The 22,165-nt window shown below is 36.4% G+C and overlaps 1 protein-coding gene and 1 non-coding gene across 4 annotated transcripts in view; one reads left to right on the top strand and one right to left on the bottom strand.

The window, feature by feature from the left end:
* Nucleotides 1-332: 332 nt before the first annotated feature.
* The window catches only part of LOC113175035 (sentrin-specific protease 5), a 38,679-nt gene continuing 16,846 nt past the window's right edge, over nucleotides 333-22,165 (bottom strand). For 2 of the 3 annotated variants that reach the window (XM_026379209.2, XM_026379210.2), the window contains 8 exons: nucleotides 15,833-15,938; nucleotides 15,554-15,692; nucleotides 15,270-15,317; nucleotides 13,028-13,105; nucleotides 10,291-10,428; nucleotides 6,456-6,539; nucleotides 5,033-5,083; nucleotides 333-3,747 (listed from right to left, as the gene is read on the bottom strand). In XM_026379209.2, the coding sequence (XP_026234994.2) occupies nucleotides 3,637-3,747; nucleotides 5,033-5,083; nucleotides 6,456-6,539; nucleotides 10,291-10,428; nucleotides 13,028-13,105; nucleotides 15,270-15,317; nucleotides 15,554-15,692; nucleotides 15,833-15,938 (755 nt within the window). In that variant the 3' untranslated portion in view covers nucleotides 333-3,636. The remainder of the gene's footprint in view (nucleotides 3,748-5,032; nucleotides 5,084-6,455; nucleotides 6,540-10,290; nucleotides 10,429-13,027; nucleotides 13,106-15,269; nucleotides 15,318-15,553; nucleotides 15,693-15,832; nucleotides 15,939-22,165) is intronic. The other variant, XM_077795359.1, reaches the window with a different exon arrangement.
* On the top strand, nucleotides 1,600-1,670 carry Trnaa-agc (transfer RNA alanine (anticodon AGC)). Its single transcript has one exon. It is a non-coding gene; the product is annotated as a tRNA-Ala (tRNA).

Raw genomic sequence — 22,165 nt, 5'->3', positions numbered from 1 at the left:
GCTTTAGAGTTCTGCAATCCAATGTAATAGCCCCTGGCCTAATGTGGCTGTTTAATAAAAATAAAATTAAACATTCAACTTCTCAGTTACACTAACCACATTTTAAGTGCTTAATAGACAATGTGCTAGTGATTGTTATAGTAAATGAAAACAACATTTCCATCATTGCAGAAAATTCTATGGGACAGTGGTGCTCTAAAGGTAGGCTGCTTAGGGCCTACACTGTTCACTGTTCTTAAGCCTTGTTATGACTGGAGTGTATTAAGGAAAACATACTACTCACCAAGCAGTACACATTATCCAACACAAGAGAACATGAGTTTATAAAGGCATTTAGTTTATTTTTCAAAAAAATACTTTGCTAGAAGGGTTGAGTACTGTAATTTTACATGATCATAATCTTTTTAAATTCTTTTCTGACCAACAAGTACCATTTAAGTGAACAACTTGTCTAGGTCTGCTTTTGTAACACCCAATACAATTAGTACTTCTCTGATGGTATTCCCTAGGTCTTAATTATCTGTAGGCCAGGAGGCACAGCCTAGCACATAGCAAAGTATGTGCTTTATAACTGCCAATTAACTTGGTTTCTTTAATATGATTAAGGAGAACAGGTAACTGGCATATCGAATTCAACTATAAATTTACCATTTCTTGCCTGAAAGGTTGTGAATCTCAGAGACCCCCCTCCCCCCACCAATTACTTAACCCAGGGAAGCAGTGAACTACAACTGTAGAGGAAAAAGGGCAACATATCAGGTGAGTGCCGGCTGTGTCCCAGTTAGATCTGTTATTGTTTTGTTCCAACTATAAACTCAAGATGACCATGTTACTCATATTCAACAGTAAGTAGAAAATACAAGGCAAAGCCAAAAATATGTGGGGATTACTGGCAACAACTGCTTCCTTTTTCTTCCTTAAAAAAGCTAACTGAAAGTTGATTCTCTCTGATTCTTGATAAAACTAAAAGATGCATTAAATGTATGTTCACTGCTACAGATTTAACAAAAAGAAAGGCCACCAGAAAGAAGCAACTATAACCTGGTAAATTTGCCCATAGAGACAACTAGACAGCTGGTTGAAGGCTTGTCATAAATTGTTCTTTTGTGCAAGGTCTGCACTCAGCCCCCAAACCATAAGATCTGTCTTATGGGCAGCCAGACAGTTCAGTGCCAGGCCAGTGATGGTAACTCAACGCTTTTCGCCAACAGCCCAGAAGTGTTTCAAAAATGCCTTTGTTGCAAGGAAGCAATTACTGCAAACATCAGGACAAAAGACTATCTAGGACTTTAGCTAAATAGAGGTTTATATCTAATTACAAGAAGTAAAAGCAATTAAGTGTGCTGAAATCAAGTTTCATGATTGACAGAAACATTTTAAAAACAGACTTAAAATATTCAACTTTAGGCTAAACCATGCCAGGTACCTCAGGATGCCCTATGATGTTGGAAGTGAAAGAGTAACTAGATATGGACAGCTCACTTAAGGTCTCTGTGTTCATTCCTGCATGCCCCAGTGCTGATAATGATGATCATATTTCACACTGCAGGAAGTGTAGCAACTCAAGCTCTGGGCATCACAATTCTTGTAGGAGGGCTAGGCATGTGGCTCAGTGGTAGAGCACTTGCCTAGCCCACAGGAGGCCCTGGGTTCAATCCCCAGCATTGCCAAAAGAAAAAAATTCTTTGTGTTTCTGCAGAATTTTTTCTCTTCTGTGTGGTGTGTCTGTCAGTGGGGAAGTGAGATACTCCCTCATTCTGAAGAATGAGGCATTTGGAGTCAATAGGCTAGTTACTTACTGGTTACTTTGCAACAACCCCACAAAAAAAAAAAAAAAAAAAAAAGCAAATGTCTCATATACATTTTGAAAGATCCCATGTTTGCATAATTATGTCTGGAAACCTTAAGACAACATCTCCACACTATAAATTCTCATCTTCCCTTATGGTGACACAACCTTACCTCTAGTAGCATAAAGTGCCTCTACTCCCAGTATTTAACAAAGTAAGAAATAGTGACCTGCTTTTATACTAAGGAATTTGAGTCTGGAGTTGTTGGGAGAGGCTGCTTCCCAGTGTCAACACTGGTTTACATGCATGTGCATGTAAACAGTCTGACTCAACCCTCAACTGTTGGCAGTCAGCCTTGTTTCAATCATAACTTACAGCCAAGTTAAAGCATTTTAGCTTTTTCTTTTCAACACACACCTAACCAGGCATAAATTCGAGTATCTTCTGCCATTTATTTGGTAGTTTTCTGAGTAAACATTTGAATTTGTTACCAATATATTTTCCTCCCCTTGTGCAGAAAAGATAATTGGGTAGTTTAACATGTATCCTTCCTTATTTCCTTTCCTTTCAAATATGTCACAAAAGGCCAGATAAAAGATCTAAGATCCATTACTTTCATCTCAGTGCAGCTAACTATAAGGAAAGGGACCACATTAGAGCCTGTCCCCTGAAGATAGAAGATCAACAGAAGGGAAAAAAGTAACTCCCATGCTAAAATGTCAGGATTAGTTGTGCAGAAGCCAAGTGAGCCCTGAATGAGGGGAGATCACTAGAGAGGAGGGAAACAATTCTAATATATTACTGCACTCCTTGGGAACCAAGTTTTCTTTATTACCTTCCCTCTTCTCCCCATGCATCTGCAAAAGAAGTGTCAGCCTTCAATTTTGAATGTTCATATTTCAGATACACTAGAAATAGAAATGTTAATATTAAGTAAATCTTAAATTCTCCCATATGGGAGGCAACACAAGGAAAGTAGCAACTTAAAAATTACTTCTCAAAAGGCTGAATATCTCATTTGTTTGACTACTGGTTTGACAAGACACCAAGCTTTTTCATAGGTCAAAATCAGAAAAAAATAGGTTATTAAATAAATGTCTCATTATAAGATTTAGGCTATGCATTGTAATTCCTAAGACCAGGACTGAAATCTCATTTGATAAGGTATCTGGCCCCAGTCACTGCCTTTTTCTCATACTTGAATCAACTCTTCCAAAGTAGGCTCTTTGCTTACAAGTGGGCCTCCATGGACAGAACACACCCATCACTTTACAGCCAACTTCCATATCACCCTTCAAAAGGAATGCATTTCATTTTCTAGGACTCCCTTGGAGAGGGAAGTAAGTGAAAGGTGCTGCTGGTAAAAGTAAAACAGAACTGGCTTTGCAAAACCTCTCCTAGCTACCCTTTATGTCCCAGGGAACACTGACTACTCCGAGTTATACTGAATCAAAAAACATTTGCATTTTTAGGTTCTGAGATTAAATTTTAAACCTGTATTCAGTTCACGCTAACTAAGTTTCAAAAGCTGCACCAAATCTACTAGGCTTTTTTTTTTTTTAATACTCTTCACTGCATGCTCTGTCTATATGCATGCGTTTGGATAATAAATATTAAATATGGGAGGGACGCGCGGAATCCATAAAATTAAAAATGAAACCAAACTGAATATTAAAAAAGTACATGGTAGTTGGAGAAATGAATAAGGGCAAAAAATAAATTTGAGGTAACAATAGTGGCCCAACACCACTGATCTGAATATCTGTAAAAATTCAAATGAGTGTTTGGAGATTCAAGTAACAAACCATCTGTTCCAACTTGGTCAGACTTGCAGAGCACTGCTGAGTCAGTCCAGCAGCCGGCACTCACACAGCTCCTTGTAAATTCTCTTCCGCACACGGGGCATGTCTTCTTGAGAAAACTGGAAAGGCTGCTCTAAAGCGAGGCACTTGCAGTACTGCAAAGGTCCCAGAAACATGTAAATGGCACATGAGGTTGCACAACAGCCCAGCACCAGATGCAGACCTGATAGAGTCTAAGACTGTATCATAAAGTTTACAGAAACTTGTGACAACATGGCTTTACAACATTTATCTCCAAATTATAGTAGGCATTTCAGGAAAGTGTATAGCTAAGGATCACCCTCCCTCCAGGCCTAACACTGTGAAAAGCACCAACTGATGAAGAGGCTCTAATTCTCAAAGTACAATCTGCTGAAAATGCAATAGATCTTACATAGCCTTTGGGAACCTGAATCTTGTTTACAAACCCCAAACATTTATGAAGTTAAGAATAAACCAATCTTCCAAGATCTTCACAAATCTTCAAATTTCACAGATAATTTCCTTCATAAATGTGTGTATAACAGAAATTTTTCCATTGCCCTTTTAGACCATCCAGAGACATGGGAGCAGTTTTAGACCATCCAGAGTCCATGGAATGCAGTACTCTGGGAGTGGTGGAGCATGACTGTAATCTCAATAACTTGGGAGGTTGAGGCAGGAGGATCACAAGTTCAAGGTCAGTCTTGGCAACTTAGTGAAATCCTGTCTCAATATTAAAAAAAAAAAAAAAAAAAAAAGGAAGTGGTGATGGTGGCTGGGGATGTAGCTTAGTGGCAAAGCACTCCTGGGTTCAATCCCAGTACCACAAACAAAAACAAAAACCAGTGGCAGGCAACCAGCAGGTCTTTGACATCCAATAATTAAATTTTATTTATTTATGCAGTATTTCGGATCGAACCCAGGAGCTACCTATCATTGAGCTACATCCCCAACTCTTTTTATTTTTTGAGACAGAGTCTTGTTAAGTTGCTTAGGCTGGCCCCAAACTTGCAATTCCTCACACAGTCACTGGGATTATAGGCATCTACCACCATATTCAGCCTGCCAATGTTGTTTTTATTTTATTAAGTTAATCCTTTAAATGCCAATGATCTATGATACAAAACAACCGGAGTCAGTCTCTAGTATAGCTCACTACTAATCTCTGATAAGACATGGATGATATCTATTTTCCATTCTTGGCTTGACATGTGGTTCTTCCTAATGATAACACCTGAAAATGCACTATTGCATCTCAACAACAAAGGGAGAAAAAGGAAAGTATTCTGTTGCCTATACCTAGTATCATGTACAGGGACTGCCATCTCCCTTTCTAAACACAACAAACTTATATCACAAACTGTAAATTCAAAACAAAATAAAATAAAACAAAACAAACAAAAACCAGTATTTCTTTACCTGGAGCACAAAGACTCCACAGTCACTGTCATTTTTCTGTTGTGGAATACACTGAGGGGAAAAACAAAAACGTCATTAAAATAAGATCAAGTACTTCTTTCCTCTTCAGATAAACACGAAAAAACAGAATGAGATAGGAAACCTGTCTCTGTCCAGGACAGCTGGTATCGTGTTCATTTTATAAAGGCATCTGGCCACATGAAAAGTGCTATCAAAGGCATCCACAAATTATAAAACAATATTTTACCTAAATATGGGAAATGAAATGAAAGTCCTATTTTAAAAACATCTATTTGGATACTTAGTTTTGCAATCAGTTCACTGACAAGTAAAAATGGAACTGTGGATGATCACAGAACATTTGCCTGAACTCTGAACACTTAGATGGTGACAATTCTGCTTAGCAGTCTTCACTTTTCATCTCTATAAAGCTCCCAAAACAACTGGTTATTGTATTCTGCCTCAAGTAGGAATATGAAAGATATTGGCTAAATTTAGAATACCTAGAATTCTAGCTGGGTCAATTCAGAAAATTTACAAGTTTAGTTTTGACTTGAACTGGTTTACTAGATAATTAGAAATAGAAAACTTGAGCTTAACTGTAAAATTTAATATGTGGTTTAGTTCAAGGTTGAATTGATAAATCTTGATTCCTCTGGGACTGGGTTAAAGGTTATTTCAAGACTCTTTGTCTATAACACTGGGTCAATGATTCAGGCAGACCTGAGTTCAAGGACCTGCCTCTACCAATAGTTCTGAGGAAGGTCTTCTGAAGGTCACACTTCAGTTTTCTCATCTATAAAATAAAGATGCTGTTCATCTTTAAATGACCACCTACCTCACAGGTTATAAGGATCAAATGAGATCATTATATAAAAACACTTTAAAAACAATAAAATAAAGACTAAATTGTCAACACTGGTGTTCATGACAGGATTGAGATTATGCCCAGAAAGGCACTCTGGCCCATCAACACCTTTAATGTCTAGAAACCATAACAGAGCTACATCCGAACTGTCCTCACGCTGAAGAACTAAGGACAGGCCTAGAAAGTAGCCCAGTATTCTTGCTCCCATAATGGACCCAATAGTCACTTAGCATTTCTCTGAGTCTGTAAGTGCCATGAGGTAAGAGGTAGGTGCCAAAATCCCCAGCCAAAATTCGTTTTTCAGCAGAGCAACTACATCATTAGCAACTGTGCCAGGGATGAAAGGACTCAAGTTACCTGCTTTCAGCAAGCACTGGGCAATTGAGTAGCCAGATGATAAAGTAATAAATTGGCTTAATCTGAGTTGCCTCCCTAGAGTCTCCTCCAAGCTCTTTTTGGTCTCTGTCAGTAGTCTTGAAATGCTCTTACACACAACCGCCCCTTGGATCATTCCCTCCCCTGGACATGCCCATTTTATTTGTATCACATACTTACCTTCGTAACAGCTGTCTGCCAACCCTGAAGAAATTCAGGTCTATTTTTTTCTCTGGCTTCAGTCAGCAAATACTTTCTTATATTCTGGTTAAAAAGAAACCACAACACAGATGCTGTGTTCCATGAGTTGGTGAAAAATGAAACCTGCCCGTAGCAGGTAGAAGCAAAGGAGGTGGCAACTGTGGCCCCACAAAATTGGGCAGTGTGTGCACGAAAGAGTTAGAGCTGGAACTTTATTTCAGAGCTTTCATATCATTAAGGAGGACTCAGACCTCCTGTACTCAAGGTATGCACTCAAGAGTGTGGGCACTGGTATTTGCTTGATTAGAATATTTATTGAGATGGTTAGCCACCTTTCCCAGCAGTAAACTGGCAAGATAAAAAAGTCTTAATCAGTGCCAGTGCTGAAGAGAAGGAAGAAACTCGTGGCAGAAATCATTGACTAAAACTAAATGAAAAAAATCTAGCTGAAGATAAGTTTCTTAGTTTGGAAGGTGACAAAAACAGATAGTTATCTCTACCCATTCTGAATACTGAATATAGTCAAGGGCACTACTGAAATTTCTAGACTGCTGGAGTTTCAAAATATCCCTAATGCCCTCAACCTCTTTGTGCATATTTCTCTCTGTATCAAGAGATTATGACTGCATGTTGCTCTTCTCCCTAAACAAGTAACTTCAAGTTCTCAGAATAACTACTATATATAAATTCACACATAGAATAACGGCAAAAAAGACTTGCCCTTAAAAATAATCACCTACACCAACATTTACTAAGTATTTATAATGTGCTGAGTGCTGGGGATACAGTGGTAAAGAAAGCTGTTTAAGTCCTCGCTCTCAGAGAATCTACACATTTGGAAATTTTAATAACATTTTTCATCAACTCTTTGGAAATACAGGCCCCCAACTTTCCTTCAGAGCCACTTTTATTACCCCCACATTTCCTTAAAACAACTGCCTAGCTTCACCTACCTGGATGACTCTGCTTGGCTTTAAATGACTTTTAGTTATCACCCCAAACAAATTGGTTCTCAGGGTCTTTCTCCAAATGTGCCAAGTTATTAGCCAATTGTAATTTGACTGAAAAAATTTTTGACTGGTCAAAAATTCAGAAGATGAATTTTTTAATAACTGCAGAAGAACCAAGTGCCTAATCCAGAATTGACTTAGAAATCAAAAGCCTGTTTCAAAAACAAAATCTTTTTAACCATCAAGAAGTTAGCTCCATGAAGGCAACTGTCTAAACCTTCTCTGACTCCTCAGTGTCAGTGCCTAACACAAGCAGAAGCCTGGGGTAGTATTTCCTAGTTGAAATGATTTTTGCAACACTTTTGCTCTCCTTGTTTGTTTTTTTCTATTTGTCCAGGGAAGAGACAGCACTGACAGTCTCTGATAAGTGAAGGATGTGAGACAGGCAAGGAATTAAGCAAAGTGAACTGGAAACACACAATCACATTTGATACTGGATTGACTCTCTTTTGTACAGGAGTTAGAGCACTCTGGGCCCAGGAATATCCCAAAGTAGGGTTTTTTTCCCCCTGGATTTCTTAGAACCACAAACATGGATTTTGAAAATTTGATCTTCTTAGTTTTGCTTATACTTACTTTTTAAATTAAATGTTAAATATAAATTTAAATATCTTTATTTTAATATATTCTTTAATATATATTTATATATTATACCACATAATATACAATAATTTATATATACAAATATATGTACCACATATATTTAAATATATACATTAACATTTTAAATTTATACATTTAAAGTAAATATATAAATATATATTCCTTGTTAATAAAAATTAGAATAACCAAAATACGGTGAAATTTCCTTTATTAGTCCTAACTTCATCATATACTAAATCCTCACGTATGCATGAGTTATTTCTGGATTCTTCATGCTGTTCCAATCAATTTTGATTTCAGTGATTGCTTTTGGATAAGTATAGAAAGGAGTAGGACTAATAAAGGAAATTTCACCGTATTTTGGTTATCCCATGCTTTTTTTTTTTGAGAAAGGGGATCCCCCTATATTATACACACTGGTCTTGAACTCCTGGAAGCAATCTTCCTTCCTCAGCCTCCTGCGGAGCTAGGACTATAGGCAGATGCCATTATTCATTGATATTTAATTTTTTTATTTACAAAAATATATCTTTGTATATTACATATACAAATATATATGTATATATTACACATGTACACACTTGTATATTACATACAAGTGTGTACATGTGTATATACACACACACACATATATGCACACATAAATGTATTTCCCCCATAAGCATATTATATCGTTCTGCCACAACTGGCATTTTCTTTTGGTGGTGGTGGTGAGGGGGACCAGGGATTTAACCCACGGGCAATTTACCACTAAGCTACATCCCTAGACCTTTTTATTTTGAGACAAGGTCTCACTAAGTTGCTCAGGGCCTCACTAAGCTGCTGAGGCTGGCTTTGTAATTTCACCTCTCCTGCTTCAGCCTCCTGAATCATTGGGATTATAGGCATGTGCCACTATACCTAGCTCAACTGGCTTTTAAAAACTCAATGATCTTTCCCTGTTAGGATGTAACGAACCACTATATTTTGTTTTGGTTTTGATGGTACTGGGGATTGAATCCAGGGTCTCGTACATGATACCCAAGTGCTCTAAGACTGTGCTACATCCTCACCCCTTCTTTTAAATTTCATTTTGAGAGAGGATCTTGCTTAATTGTCCAGATTGTCCTTGAACTTGCTATCTTCCTGCCTCAGCCTCCCAAGTTGCTGAGATTATAGGTGCACACCCCACACTCGGCTCAGAAGTTTTAAATTATGACATGGTTAAATTTATGAAAATATTCCTTATGTCTTTTTTTTGGGGGAGGGTTCTGTGTAAGAAAGCATTCCCTATTCAGAGAACACAGTATCGTCTATATTTTATTCAAATGCTTTTAGTTTTAGTTTTGTTTTACAGGTAGGTATCTATTCCATCTGAAATGTTTTTATAATTAGCATAAATATGAAGTAAAGATCTATATTTACTAATTCTCCCAGTGTCGTACTTGAATAGCCTATCTTTTCCTAACTTCATCATATACTAAATCCTCACGTATGCATGAGTTATTTCTGGATTCTTCATGCTGTTCCAATCTATTTATCTACTCCTAAGCCAATATAATTATAGCTTTTTTTTTTTTAAATATTGCTAGGGATCTGAGTGTGATGATGCACATCTGTAATCTAATCAACTTGGGAGGCTGAGGCAGCAGGATCACAAATTCAAGGCCAGCCACAGCAATTTAATAAGATCCTCAGCAACTTAGCAAGAACCTGTCTTGGGGAGGTGAGTAGGAGAGGACCAGGGATGTAGCTCAGTGGTAAAAGCATCCCTGGGTTCAATCCCCAGTACCAAAAATTTTGTTAAAAAGCAGTTTTAAGGGGCTGGGGTTGTGGCTCAGCGGTAGAGTGCTCACCTAGCACATGCAAGGCCCTGGGTTTGATCCTCAGCATCACATAAAAATAAATACATAAAATAAAGGTATAGGAAAATAGTTTTTTTAAAAAAGCAGTTTTAAGGGGAAGAGAAAAGAAAAAAAAAAAAACAAAAACAAGGCTGATAAAATCAAATTAGGGCATGTATCTCAGAAGGGGATCCTGATCTTGGACAGCTACCTCTCACCTGTGGAGTCCTCTTATAGTTCTTTTCTTTACCAATAGTTTAGAGGACATTCACAACAGAAAATGTTCCTCTATGGTACTGACTTCTGCTCTTCTACCTAGAACTAAGATAGGACTGGGTCAATCACAGATTAAGTGAAAAAAATAGGATATTAACTTACCTCTACACAAAACTTAAAATGAATGCCTTGGGAATCATAAAATGAAATAATTCGATTAGAGAGTGTCACAGTAATGAGAGACCAGTGGACTTCCAGGTGAATAGGAATCAATAGAAGACTCTTTTTAAACAAATCCACCTGATTAAGAGAAGAAAATACAGCTGTCATCACAAAACCAACAACATACAGCAGCTTCTTTACTGACTTCTGACTTGTCCAAGGACATAAAAGTAGACAGTGGTAGGCCAGTATTTGAACCCAGGTCTTATTTTTAAATAAAGCCCATGCTTATAACTACTAAGCTTTAACACACAATAAGAAAAATGAAGAAGTACTATTTTTCATTTAACCCACTAAAACTCTGTTTTATCAAATGGTTTACCTTTTTCGTTTTTCTCCACCCCCCCCGCCCCGCCTTTCTTTTTTTTGGTACCAGGGATTGAACCCAAAGGTGCTCTACCACTGAGACATATCTCCAACCCTTTTTACTTTTTACTTAGAGACAGGGTCCCTTATTAAGTTGCCCAGTCTAGCTTCAAATTCACAATCCTTCTGCCTTAGTCTCCCGAATCACTGAGATTATAGGCATGTTGCCACCATGCCTGGCCTTCCCTAATTTTCTTGGGCACATTTTGACCTAGACTCAACGTTTTAGGAAATAATCATGGTACTGGAAAACAGAAAAGGTCTAAGTCTTTCACCTTTCTCTGGACTCGGTATAACAGTTAATATCATGAGCTTCAAAACAAGTCTACTTAAGTTCAAATTCTTCTTCAACTATGAAATTCAGAAAGCAATAAAACCTATCTTATGATGTTGTTGAGAATAATAATACTTGAAAAATGCATAAAACTGTGCTTTTAGTACATTGTAGATAGCCAATAAATCTTAGCTATTATCATTATTACTCCCTTGTCTTTCAGATGTCAAAATCAAGAACATCCTTAATAATATTTACATACCCTTTATATCTGAATCCATCTTTTACAATCTTAACATATCCTTTATATCCTAACACATACAATTTAGAAATAGTTGTTATTGTATTAAAAAATCCAGTTATATCTTGGGTAATAGATGCTCCACTAAACATCCATAAAAGAGTGAATTTATTTATTTTTTAAAGTTAAAACAATGACAATACTATAAAGTATGTCAGATTCTTAAAAACCAATCTCTCAAGTCTTCTTTTTTGCTAATAATCAGATAATTTATTCATGCTATAAATAAATCTTTTATCAGTCTATATTACCTTACAAGCAAAGCACTTTAGTGTTTTTGTTTTTCATTTTCTATATTTATAAACCTGGAGTTGGGGGAGTTGGGCAAAAGAAAATGTAGGGCCAGGGGTAGTGGTAAAGGGCTTGCTTAGTTAGCAAGTATTTGAAATATTTATTCAATCCTTAGCACCACCAAAAAAACCCAAAACAAAACCTAATAAGAAAATAGTTCGAGTATCCTTAAAGTTCTGAAACCACAAATGCTGCAAAATTCAACATTACTTTAGCATGATGATACCACAAGTAGAAAATTCTGCACATGAAATTATGTTATGGGTCACAGCCTAAACATAGTCACAGAAGCTGGGGGTATAACTCAATGGTGGAGCACTTGCCCAACATGCATAAGGCCCTGGGTATACAATTCCCAGTACTGCAAATAAATAAATAAATAAATAAATAAATAAATAAATAAAATTTTTTAAAAAATAATAAAAACAAACACATATAACTGAAAATACTATATAAAATTTAATCTTCAGATTATGTATATAAGGTATACATTAACCATAAATGAATTTTAGTCTTGGGTCTCATCCCCAAGATATCTCATTATAAATATGAAAATACTCCAAAATGGAAATATTCCAAAATGAAATCCAAAATCAAGCACTTTGAGTAAGGAATATTCAGTCTATATTAGATAAAATAGACACTGATCTTTTTTGAGGGGAGAAACAAGTCTTTTCTGTCAAACCAAAGAGACTTCATTTTAGTTAACTTCCTGGGCTCCCATTTTCTTGAAACTCAGCTGTCTTTCTAAAGTTAGTATTTCCTCAATAGTCAATTTGCACCTAAGATTGTGTAGTCAGCCCCAACCAATGTGTAATGGCCAAGTACCCCTGTGTCAGAGATAAAAGCCAAGCACACTGCCTGCTTGCAATGCCTGCTTTCAATTTTGATTGCTGTGTATCCTTCTGCACGTAGAAATAAAATTTTTGCCTTGCAGACAGAGCCAAATAAGTCTGTGTTTATTTGGTTCTTAGGGCTTCCAGGACCCATCTCCTACTCCATTAATTCCAACAACAGGGCCTTGTTAAATTACTTAGGCCTTGCTTAGTTGCAAGACTGGCCTAGAAGTTGTGATCCTCCTGCCTCACAATTAAACAATGAGATTCAAAAGAGAAAAAAAAACTATTGCTGAGAACATGCCAATAATCCCAGTGGTTCCACAGGCTGATGAAGGAGGATCGAAAGTTCAAAGCCAGCCTCAGCAACTAAGTGATGACCTAAGTAACTAAGTGAGATCCTGTCTCAAAGGGTCTGGGGATGTGTCTCAGTAATTGAGGGACCCTGGGTTCAATCCCTGGTACCAAAACAAAACAACAACAACAACAACAAAAAACCCTATCACATTAAAAAGTCTGTTTCTAAGTAACATCGTATTGGCCTTAAAATTATCTTTCCACTCAAAGTGATTAATTTCCATTTCAAATCTAGAATAAAAAATTTAATACCTTTTTAGTCCATCTCTTAACTCCATTATATCCTTTGGTTACCAGCTGTCTATGAAAAAAGCTGTTGAAGAAGTGAACCTAGAACAGACACCAAATAAATATAAGGAATCAGATTACATTAGGCTGTGCCCAGATTTAACTTAAAAAAAAAAAAAATTTAAAATATCTGAACACAAAATAATTTAAAAATACATATATATTCAAAAAATTTTTAAATAAAAATGTAATGTTCTAACATAAATAGACAAAGGGAGAGAAAAGTTTCTTCAACTAGTAGTCAAAATATAGAAAATATATTACTTGATTTATAGAAAATTCTGTTTAAATTTTTCATGAGAATGCTCTTACAGGTGTGGTCTATTGTCAGTGGGGTAGCAATTGGATTTCCTGAATCCAATCAAGTAGAGACAAATGATAAATCTCTCCAAAATTTTTAAAAGATTGAAAAACTGAAATAGGAGCTGAAAAAAAATGAGCAAACCAATACTTTGAACTCATGAGATATGGATTACAAAACTCTCCACCTGAAGGATGTGGATTTGAAGACTCCCATACAACTACAAGAAGGTCTTAGCACTATCATTTCTAGTACCAAAAATTACCCTTGCCATACAGAGTATCAGGTCCCACCTCCTTGGATTCAGATTCTGGCTATAAGTGGTATTGGCTCATTTAAGTTAGTCTATACCATGGTCTTGAAGCAGGGCTCTAACTTGAACTCACTTTAGATAATAAGACTATTTAGTGTGTGGTTCTAAGAGTATGCTCATTAGACCAGAAGAATCAGCATCACCTGGGAACTTGTTGGAAATCCAAATTCTCAGCCCAATTCCAGAGCTGCTAAATTTTAGCACAAACTAGCAATCTGGTTTTACAAACCTTTCATGTGATTCTGATGCACATTCACTGAGAACCATTCAGCTTAACATGGATAAAAAACAATCTGTTTAGTTATCTGTAAAAGCAGTGACTCTGTAACTCTGTCCTTTAGAATCATCTGGAGGACTTACTGAAACAGTGCTGGGCCCCAACTCCCATTTCTGATTTAATAGAGCTGAGCTGGGGTCTAAGAATGTGCATTTCCATTAAGTCCCCAGGTGATATTGACACTGCTAGTCTGGGGACCACACCTTGAGAACTACTGCCTTTGAATATGTTTAGATTTAAACTTTTTAATGATTAAGAGCATTTCATAAAAACATATTAGCTTCATGATTTGAATTTATAATGCATAATGAATTGATGATTATAAGTGGAAAGCTATCAAAGTTTTCTATATTGAAAAACCGTACTAGAATCTGCAATTAGTTATATTTATCTGTTTAAGTATTTTGTTTGTTTGCTTTTGCAGGACTGGGGACTGAACCCAGAGGTGCTCTACCACTGAGCCATATCCCCAACTCTTTTTATTTTTGAGACAGGGTCTCGCTAACCTGCCTTAGCATCCTGACTAGCTAAGTTATGAGATTTAAGAACTTGAAAAGTTCTGCTGCTCATCAGGTATTTGAATTTTCAGAAAAAAGATATCAAATTTAAAAATCATTTTAATATGTAACAAAGCTCTTAAGAGAATTTAGAGCTGGATTATCTATTTGAATTGATTAAAATTAAAAAAAAGAGAGAAAAGGTGAAGATGAGTAATATTTTACATTTTTATAAAGAGGGTAAGACTTTAGTTGATTGATTGATTTAACTGAATCCAGGAGCACTATTACTGAGCTGCATCCCCAGTCCTTTTTATTCTTCATTCTGAGACAGGGTCTTGCCAAGTTGCCCAGGATGACCTCAAAGTTATAATCCTCTCACCTCAGCCCCTTTATTAATAAACAAAAAAAGTCCCCTTATCAATAAACATACCTACCTAGATACAAATAAGAAAGAAAACATTGCTACTGTGACTTTCTTATGCTGAAGCAGGAGGATCACAATTTAGTGAGAACCTTATCTCATGATAAAAAAGAAAAAGGGCGGGGATGTGGCTCAGTGCAAAAACATCCCTGGATTTAATCCCTAGTACCACACATACACATAAATTAATAAAAATGTGTATTAATAAATTTTGCAATAGGATTTCCCTAAGCTCATATAAATATATAAAGATAATACATAAATGTGTACATACATAATATAACCCTTTTAAAAAAAATCTAAGTAATTATAAAATAATTAAAGTTTGAAAATAAAAAAAAATCACTCCTTTTTAATATACAAGAATTTCCTTAAGAGGAAAATTTTCACTTACTTTATCTGGGACTGCATCCATTATCAGCTCACCGTACATATTTATGACCTATAAAAAGTAAAACCAATTTACTAACCCTATACAATTCAGAACAACCTAAGCAGAATGTATAACATTCTGAATACTAACAATAAAGCTTTTCAATCCTGGCATTAGTGAGTCACTTCAGTACACATTAAAGAATATTTGATTAATAAAAGTAAGTATGAGACCAGTCCCTACAATATTTTATTGACCAACATCCTTTGTAACTTTCCTGCAGTGAGAATCTGCATTACACTAACCTGGTCATTTAGCCAATTCTGACCATCCAAGGTTGCCAGATCATCCATATCCAGCATATGTTTATTGTAGAAGATGCGGAAGTTGCATTTTTGATGTCTGGCCCGATAGTTTGTTATTTCTCTATTGATAAATGGTTTTCTGAAACAAAGATTTTGAAAGAAAAAAAATGTGAGTTCTACTCAATGCACTATTAAGTACCCTTTTTCTCCTAAATCAAGAGAAAATCATATATGCCAATCATTTTATTTTCAAGGACTTAACTTTCACCACTGGCATACCTATTGGAAAAGTCTTCATTAAAGACATCTTTTAATCTTCCAAGGACATCTTTTTCACTGAGTGGGACCAAACTTCCATATTTTTTCATAACCTCATCTAGAAATCCTTAAATAAAGGAAGAAAGGAAAGTTAAGATGGAAAGACAAAGCAATTTCTCTTAATACTTAATCTATAAACAATGCAACACATACTTAAATGTACATTATAACATAGGATTATACTCCGTATAAGGAAATATTTTAAAAGTTCTGACACTATTCAAACAAAGTGGATTAGGCCCTTACCACTCTAACCTAGAGAAAAATGCTGTGAGGTATCATTTCGCAGTGCATTTTTAAACTACCAATGAATTGTTAGAGGAACTAGCTAAAACTAAAGATTGATGCCTTTCCATAACTTAACCTTAGTGATGAATTCTCTCTCATTAAGAGTAACATCCAGAAAGTTGGACACAATGGTGTGTGCCTATAGTTCCAACTACCAGAGGATAAGGCAGAGCATTGCTTGAGCTCATCAATTTGGGACACCCTGGGCTACTCAGGGAGATCCTGACTCAAAACAAAACAAAAAAACCCACACCCCCCACACACCCCCACACACAGAGAAAACATCTAGTTGGGTGCACCTGCAACCCCAGCATTTGCAATGCTGAGGCAATAGAACTGCAAGTTCAATGCCACCCTGGGGCAACAGAGGGAGATCCTATCACAAAATAAAAGGCATAGGGATGACAGGTGTGGTGGCACATGCTTGTAATCCCAGAGACTCCAGAGGCTGAGGCAGGAGGATTGCAAGTCCAAGGTCAACCTCAGCAACTTAGTGAGGCCCTGTTTCAAAATAAAAAATTAAAAAGGGTTGGGGATGTGGATTAGTGGTTAAGCACTCATGGGTTCAATTGCAAGTACTCAACACTGAATAGAAATATGAGTGAGACTGACTGACATTAGGGACTGGAACTATGCAGCAATTAGTCCTATATAACACTATTTTTATGACTTTCAAATTACATCTAAAGGCTAAATCACCTTGTTAAATGTGCCTGAATTAAGTCACAATTTAGCCAAGTGCAGTGGTGCACATCTGTAATCCCAGCAACTCAGGAGACTGAGGCAAGAGAATGGCAAGTTTGAGGGCAGTATTTAAATCAATTTAAGTAGTGTGAACATATATACACATATATACAGGTATATAATATATACGTTTTGTTTTTAGTACTGGAGAACGATCCCAGGGGTGCTTTACCATGGAGCTACCTCCCCAGTTCTTTTTTTGTCTTATATGAATTATTCCTCTTTATTGTTTAAAATATTGGTTATAATTATATAATACAATTCACAATATATTAATTACTTGATATATATTCATTGTAACTTCAAAATATACATTCTTTTTTAACCTTTTCCTTTTTTAATTTTTTTCAATAAAACTTATATGATGTATCATACTAATGAACTTTGAGAACTCATTTTTAAATTTTCTTTTTTAGATTTAGTTTATTTATTTGTACTAATCAGTTATGCATGACGGCAGAATGCTCTTCTGATTCATTGTACACACATGGAGCACAATTTTTTACTTCTCTGGTTGTACTCAAAGTAGGGTCACATTATTCATGCAATCATACATGTACTTAGGTTAATGATGGCTGTCTCATTCCACAATCTTTTCTACCATAATGCCCCTTCCCCCTCTCCCCCATCCAGAGTTCTTCCACTGATCCCATGCCCAATCCCCCATTAAGAATTAGCATCCATGTATCAGAAAACATTTAGCCTTTGGTTTTCTGGGATTGGCTTACTTCACTTAGCATGATATTCTCCAACTCCATCCATTTACCTGCAAATGCCATGATTTTATTTATTTTTTATTGCTGAATAATATTCCATTGTGTATATATACCACAGTTTCTTTATCCATTCACCTACTGAAGGTCATCTAGGTTGGTTCCACAGTTTAGCTATTGTGAATTGTGCTGCTATGAACATTGATGTGGCTGCATCACTATAGTATGCTGTTTTTAAGTCCTTTGGGTATAAACCAAGGAGAGGGATAACTGGGTCAAATGGTGGTTCCATTCCCAGTTTTGCAAGGAATCTCCATACTGCTTTCCATATTGGCTGCACCAATTTGCAATCCCACTAGCAATGTATGAATGTGCCTTTTCCCCACATCCTCGCCAACACTTATTGTTGTTTGTATTCTTGATAACTGCCTCCTTTTTTTTTTTTTTTTTTTTTTGGAGACAGGGTCTTGTAGAATTGCTAAGGCTGACAGGTGAGCCTATTGAGTTGAGATGGGAAAAATGAGGACAATATGTTAACCATATATCCTATCCAGTTCCCTTTTGAAACTTTTAAGAATTGCCTCCACTATGCATTAATTCAAAACGAACAGGAAAGATCAAAACAGAGTACTGGGAATGGTGTGCTGGGTTGGTTTGGGGTGAGGGACTGAAATGTAAAATCTGTATTTCCCCCTGTTAATCATCCACCAGAATAGCTCCTATTTTAAAAGGCTTAAACTAAGAGCAAAAGTCAGGGAACAGCAACATTAAAAAGGATGCTTGCTTATGCCTGCTTCTAGTCTAGGCTTTAGACAAATAGGCCCATTGCAACGTCATCATTTCAGGAAATAAAGATTTGGGTCTTCTATACTAGGAACAGAATGTATAGTGTTTACATTACATATCTTAACATTGATCTAAGCATAGCCTTGTGTCTATATTGGAAAACAGGCCCAAAGGAAAATAATCGATTCCCAACACTGGATAAACTGCATTTAAAAAACTGATTTTATAGAAGAAAATGCCTCTACCAACAAAAAATTAAGCTTGAGGCTCCACCACCTTGAATGAAGCTCCTCAAATAAGAAAGTGGTCTCCTCTATCAGTGGTACACCAGATAGCCAGGCATGGTGGCACAGGCCTATAATCTCATTGACTCCAGCTGAGGCAGGAGGGCCAGCCCCCATAATTTAGTAAGACTCTTGTCTCAAGAGATGGGTATGTAGCTCATTGTCAGAGCACTGCTTGGGTTCAACTCCAAAACCACAAAAAAGCAGGGGGCGGTTAACAATGAGATGGGGGGGGGGTTAACAATGGGATATAGACCCCAATTTTAAACTAGTATCATAGGAAAGAGGCATTCTTATTAACAATATTATTTCTGGGTGGTAATAATATGGAGATTTTAAGTTTTATATCTGTGTTTTGTTTTTGCTTGCAGATGATAAACATGGATTCCTTATGTAATAGAAAGGCCCTACAAGGATGACAATGTCTCTCACTGATAACACACCCACCATAATCTCACTGGTACCAGAAGTAAAACAAAACATCATTAAGAGCATTTATCATATGACAACACTCACATATTTCATCTAATCCTTAAAACTAATCTCTGTGTCAAGATACCATCTCTGCTAGGTCTGAGAATATGGCACATGTTAGAGAACTTGCCTAGCATGTGCCAGGCCCTGGGTTCAATCCCCCCCCCCCACCCCCGCACTATCTTGTCACCCCCCCCATAAGATATTATCTCTGCTGTACAAATGAAGACAAAGAAAACTTAGAGAGATTAAGTAACTACCCTCAGGACACCCAACTAGCACAGAATAACTAAGATTCTTATGTAGGTTATGTGACTAGAGAAACTATGCTGTTAACTTTTATGCTATGCCATCTCCAAAACAAGAAATAGCTATTTTCTCTACAAAAATAACTTGGGGCTGGGCACCCTTCGCACACCTTATAGTACTAGCTACTTGCAAAGCTCAGGAAGGAGGATTCTGAATTCAAGGCCAACCTAGACAAAAGATTAAGAACCTTTATAAAATAAATAAAAGAAAGAAATGCAACCACTTGGTTCTACAACAAAATACAATACACACCTCAGAAATGCCATCAGTAAAGAAGGCATGAAGTACCTCAGAATAAACTTAAGGAATGTGTAAAACCTAGTGAAAAGTTGCAAAGCACTAAGAAACTAAGTCAGTTCTGTTTTTACACAGGAAAACTCAACATTTTAAGAATATAATTTTCTCCAAATACTATAAACAAAAAGCATACTTATTTTCTTTAATTTATAAAATAAATAAAAAACTCATCTTGGGATTGATAAATTCCTAGAAAATTTTAAAAACAATTAGAGGTGGGCTGGGGTTGTAGCTCAGTGGTAGAGCACTTGCCTAGCATATGTGAAGCATTGGGTTCGATTCTCAGCACCACATATACATAAATAAAATAAAGGCCCATCGACAATTAAAAAAAATTTTAAAAAAACCTCTTTAAGAAAAACAATTAGAGAGATGAATAAGGGTACAGAAGAGGAGTGCATAATTTTTCAAATTATGAAATACCTACAGTAATTAAAGCAAAATAATGCTAGTATTTTCCAGAAGGAAATTCAAAGCTAGTCTGTATTTCTTAACCACAAAGAATGAATTGCTCAATAAATAATATTAGACTACTGCCTGAACTTACAACCAATTCATTCTGGTGGAAAGAATTATATTACTCCATTTTACTTTTTTTTTAAAACAAAGAATTATATTAAAAATAACACTTTAATAGTATAGAAGAAAATAAGAGTTGAATATTTATTTTAAAAATATTCAAGCTTTTCATGCAAAGGGTTTTTTCCCCTTAATAAGTGACAAAAAACATTTTTAAACAAAGTGTAAAGTCAATTCCTTTTGAAAATGTATTTTTGTTTTCTTTATGGCAGTATTTGGGGATTGAACCCAGGAACTCAAGCACACTAGGCAAACCCTCTATCACGAGCTACACCTTCAAACCCAAATATGTATTTCTTGAGTATGTAAATGGCACATTATTCTTTTCTTGAAGCTGCTTTTTTCCCATCAATACATTATAGTTTTGTTTTGGTACCAGGGATTGAACCCTGTGGCGCTTAATCACTGTGCCACATCCCCAACCCTTTTTATTTTTTGAGACAGGGTTTTACTAAATTGCTGAGTCTGGCTTTGAATTTGTGATCCTTCTGCCTCAGCCTCTGAAGCTGCTAGGATTATAGTCGTGCTTTACTGCACCCAGCATACATAAATATAGGTTGTTTTTTTTTTTATTGGGGGGGTACTGGGGATTGAACTCAGGGGAACTCCACCACTGAGCCATATCCTCAGATCTATTTTGTATTTACACTCAAGGTCTCACTGAGTTGCTCAGTGCCTTTCTTTTTGCTGAGGCTGGCTTTGAACTTGCGATCCTCCTGCCTCAGCCTCCAGAGCCCCTGGGATTATAGGCCCTGCCTTACATTATAGTTTTTTTTTCCTTTAAATCCATTCAAAATGATCTAGTAGTCCATTAAATGATTAAAATTGATTTTAATCAATTGCCCACTAATGAACATTTGATTTTTAGCTACTCTTTGCTATCTGAATAATGGGACAAAACCCTTAATTTGTGCTTTCTATTGTTTCCCTAGTTAATACTTGCTAAAAGTTACATATCTGGGTCAAAAGGTATACATGCTAAACTAACATTTTCATTTGTGATCTGGTACATAAAAATTTATGATTTGATACATAAAGTTAAAAAAAATTTTTTTGTTTTTATTCTTTTTTTGGGAATAAAAACTTGGGATTGAACCCAGGGCCTGAAGCTTGCTAAGCACTACCGCAAGTTATACCTCCAGTCCCAAGATTTTAATGTTATGGAGTCAAATTGGTTTATTTATTCCCCTACCCTCTGTACTGGTGATTGAATCTAGGAGTGCTTTACCACTGAGCTGCATGCCCAGTGTCCCCCCACCCCCTTTTTTCAAATTTGGAGACAAGAGTCTTGCTAAATTCCCAATGCCTGCCTCAAACTTATCATCTCCCTAATTCAACCTCCAGAGTCTGTGGGATAACAGGTGTGAGCCATTGTGCCTGGCTTCTCAAATTGTTTTTTTTTTTTTTTCTTTTAGTTTTGTTTTTTGAGACATAGGTCTCACCATTTTACCCAGGCTTGTCTTAACCTCATGGACTCAAGTGATCCTTGTGCCTCAGTCTGTGGAGCACTTGGAACTACAGGCATGTGCCACCAAGCCCAGCTTTTATTTTATCTATTTTTTTTTTTTTTTTTGGCAGAACTGGGATTGAAGCCAGGGATATTATACCACTGAATACATTTCCAGCTTTTTTTATTTTGAGATAGGGTCTTGCTAAATTGCCCAGGCTGGTCTCAAACTTATTATACTCCTGCCTCAGGCTCCTGAGCTGCTGGGATTATAGGCAGGTGGCACTATGCCCAGTCATTTTAAATTGTTGTTTTTTTATTCTGGGTTTCCTATCATGTTGTAAAATGTCTTATCAATACAAGATTACAAAGC

Source organism: Urocitellus parryii, chromosome 2, assembly GCF_045843805.1.
Source record: "Urocitellus parryii isolate mUroPar1 chromosome 2, mUroPar1.hap1, whole genome shotgun sequence".
Classification (NCBI taxonomy): domain Eukaryota; kingdom Metazoa; phylum Chordata; class Mammalia; order Rodentia; family Sciuridae; genus Urocitellus; species Urocitellus parryii.
Note: the sequence above shows the minus strand (reverse complement) of the source record. Positions and strands in the feature narration are given on the sequence as shown.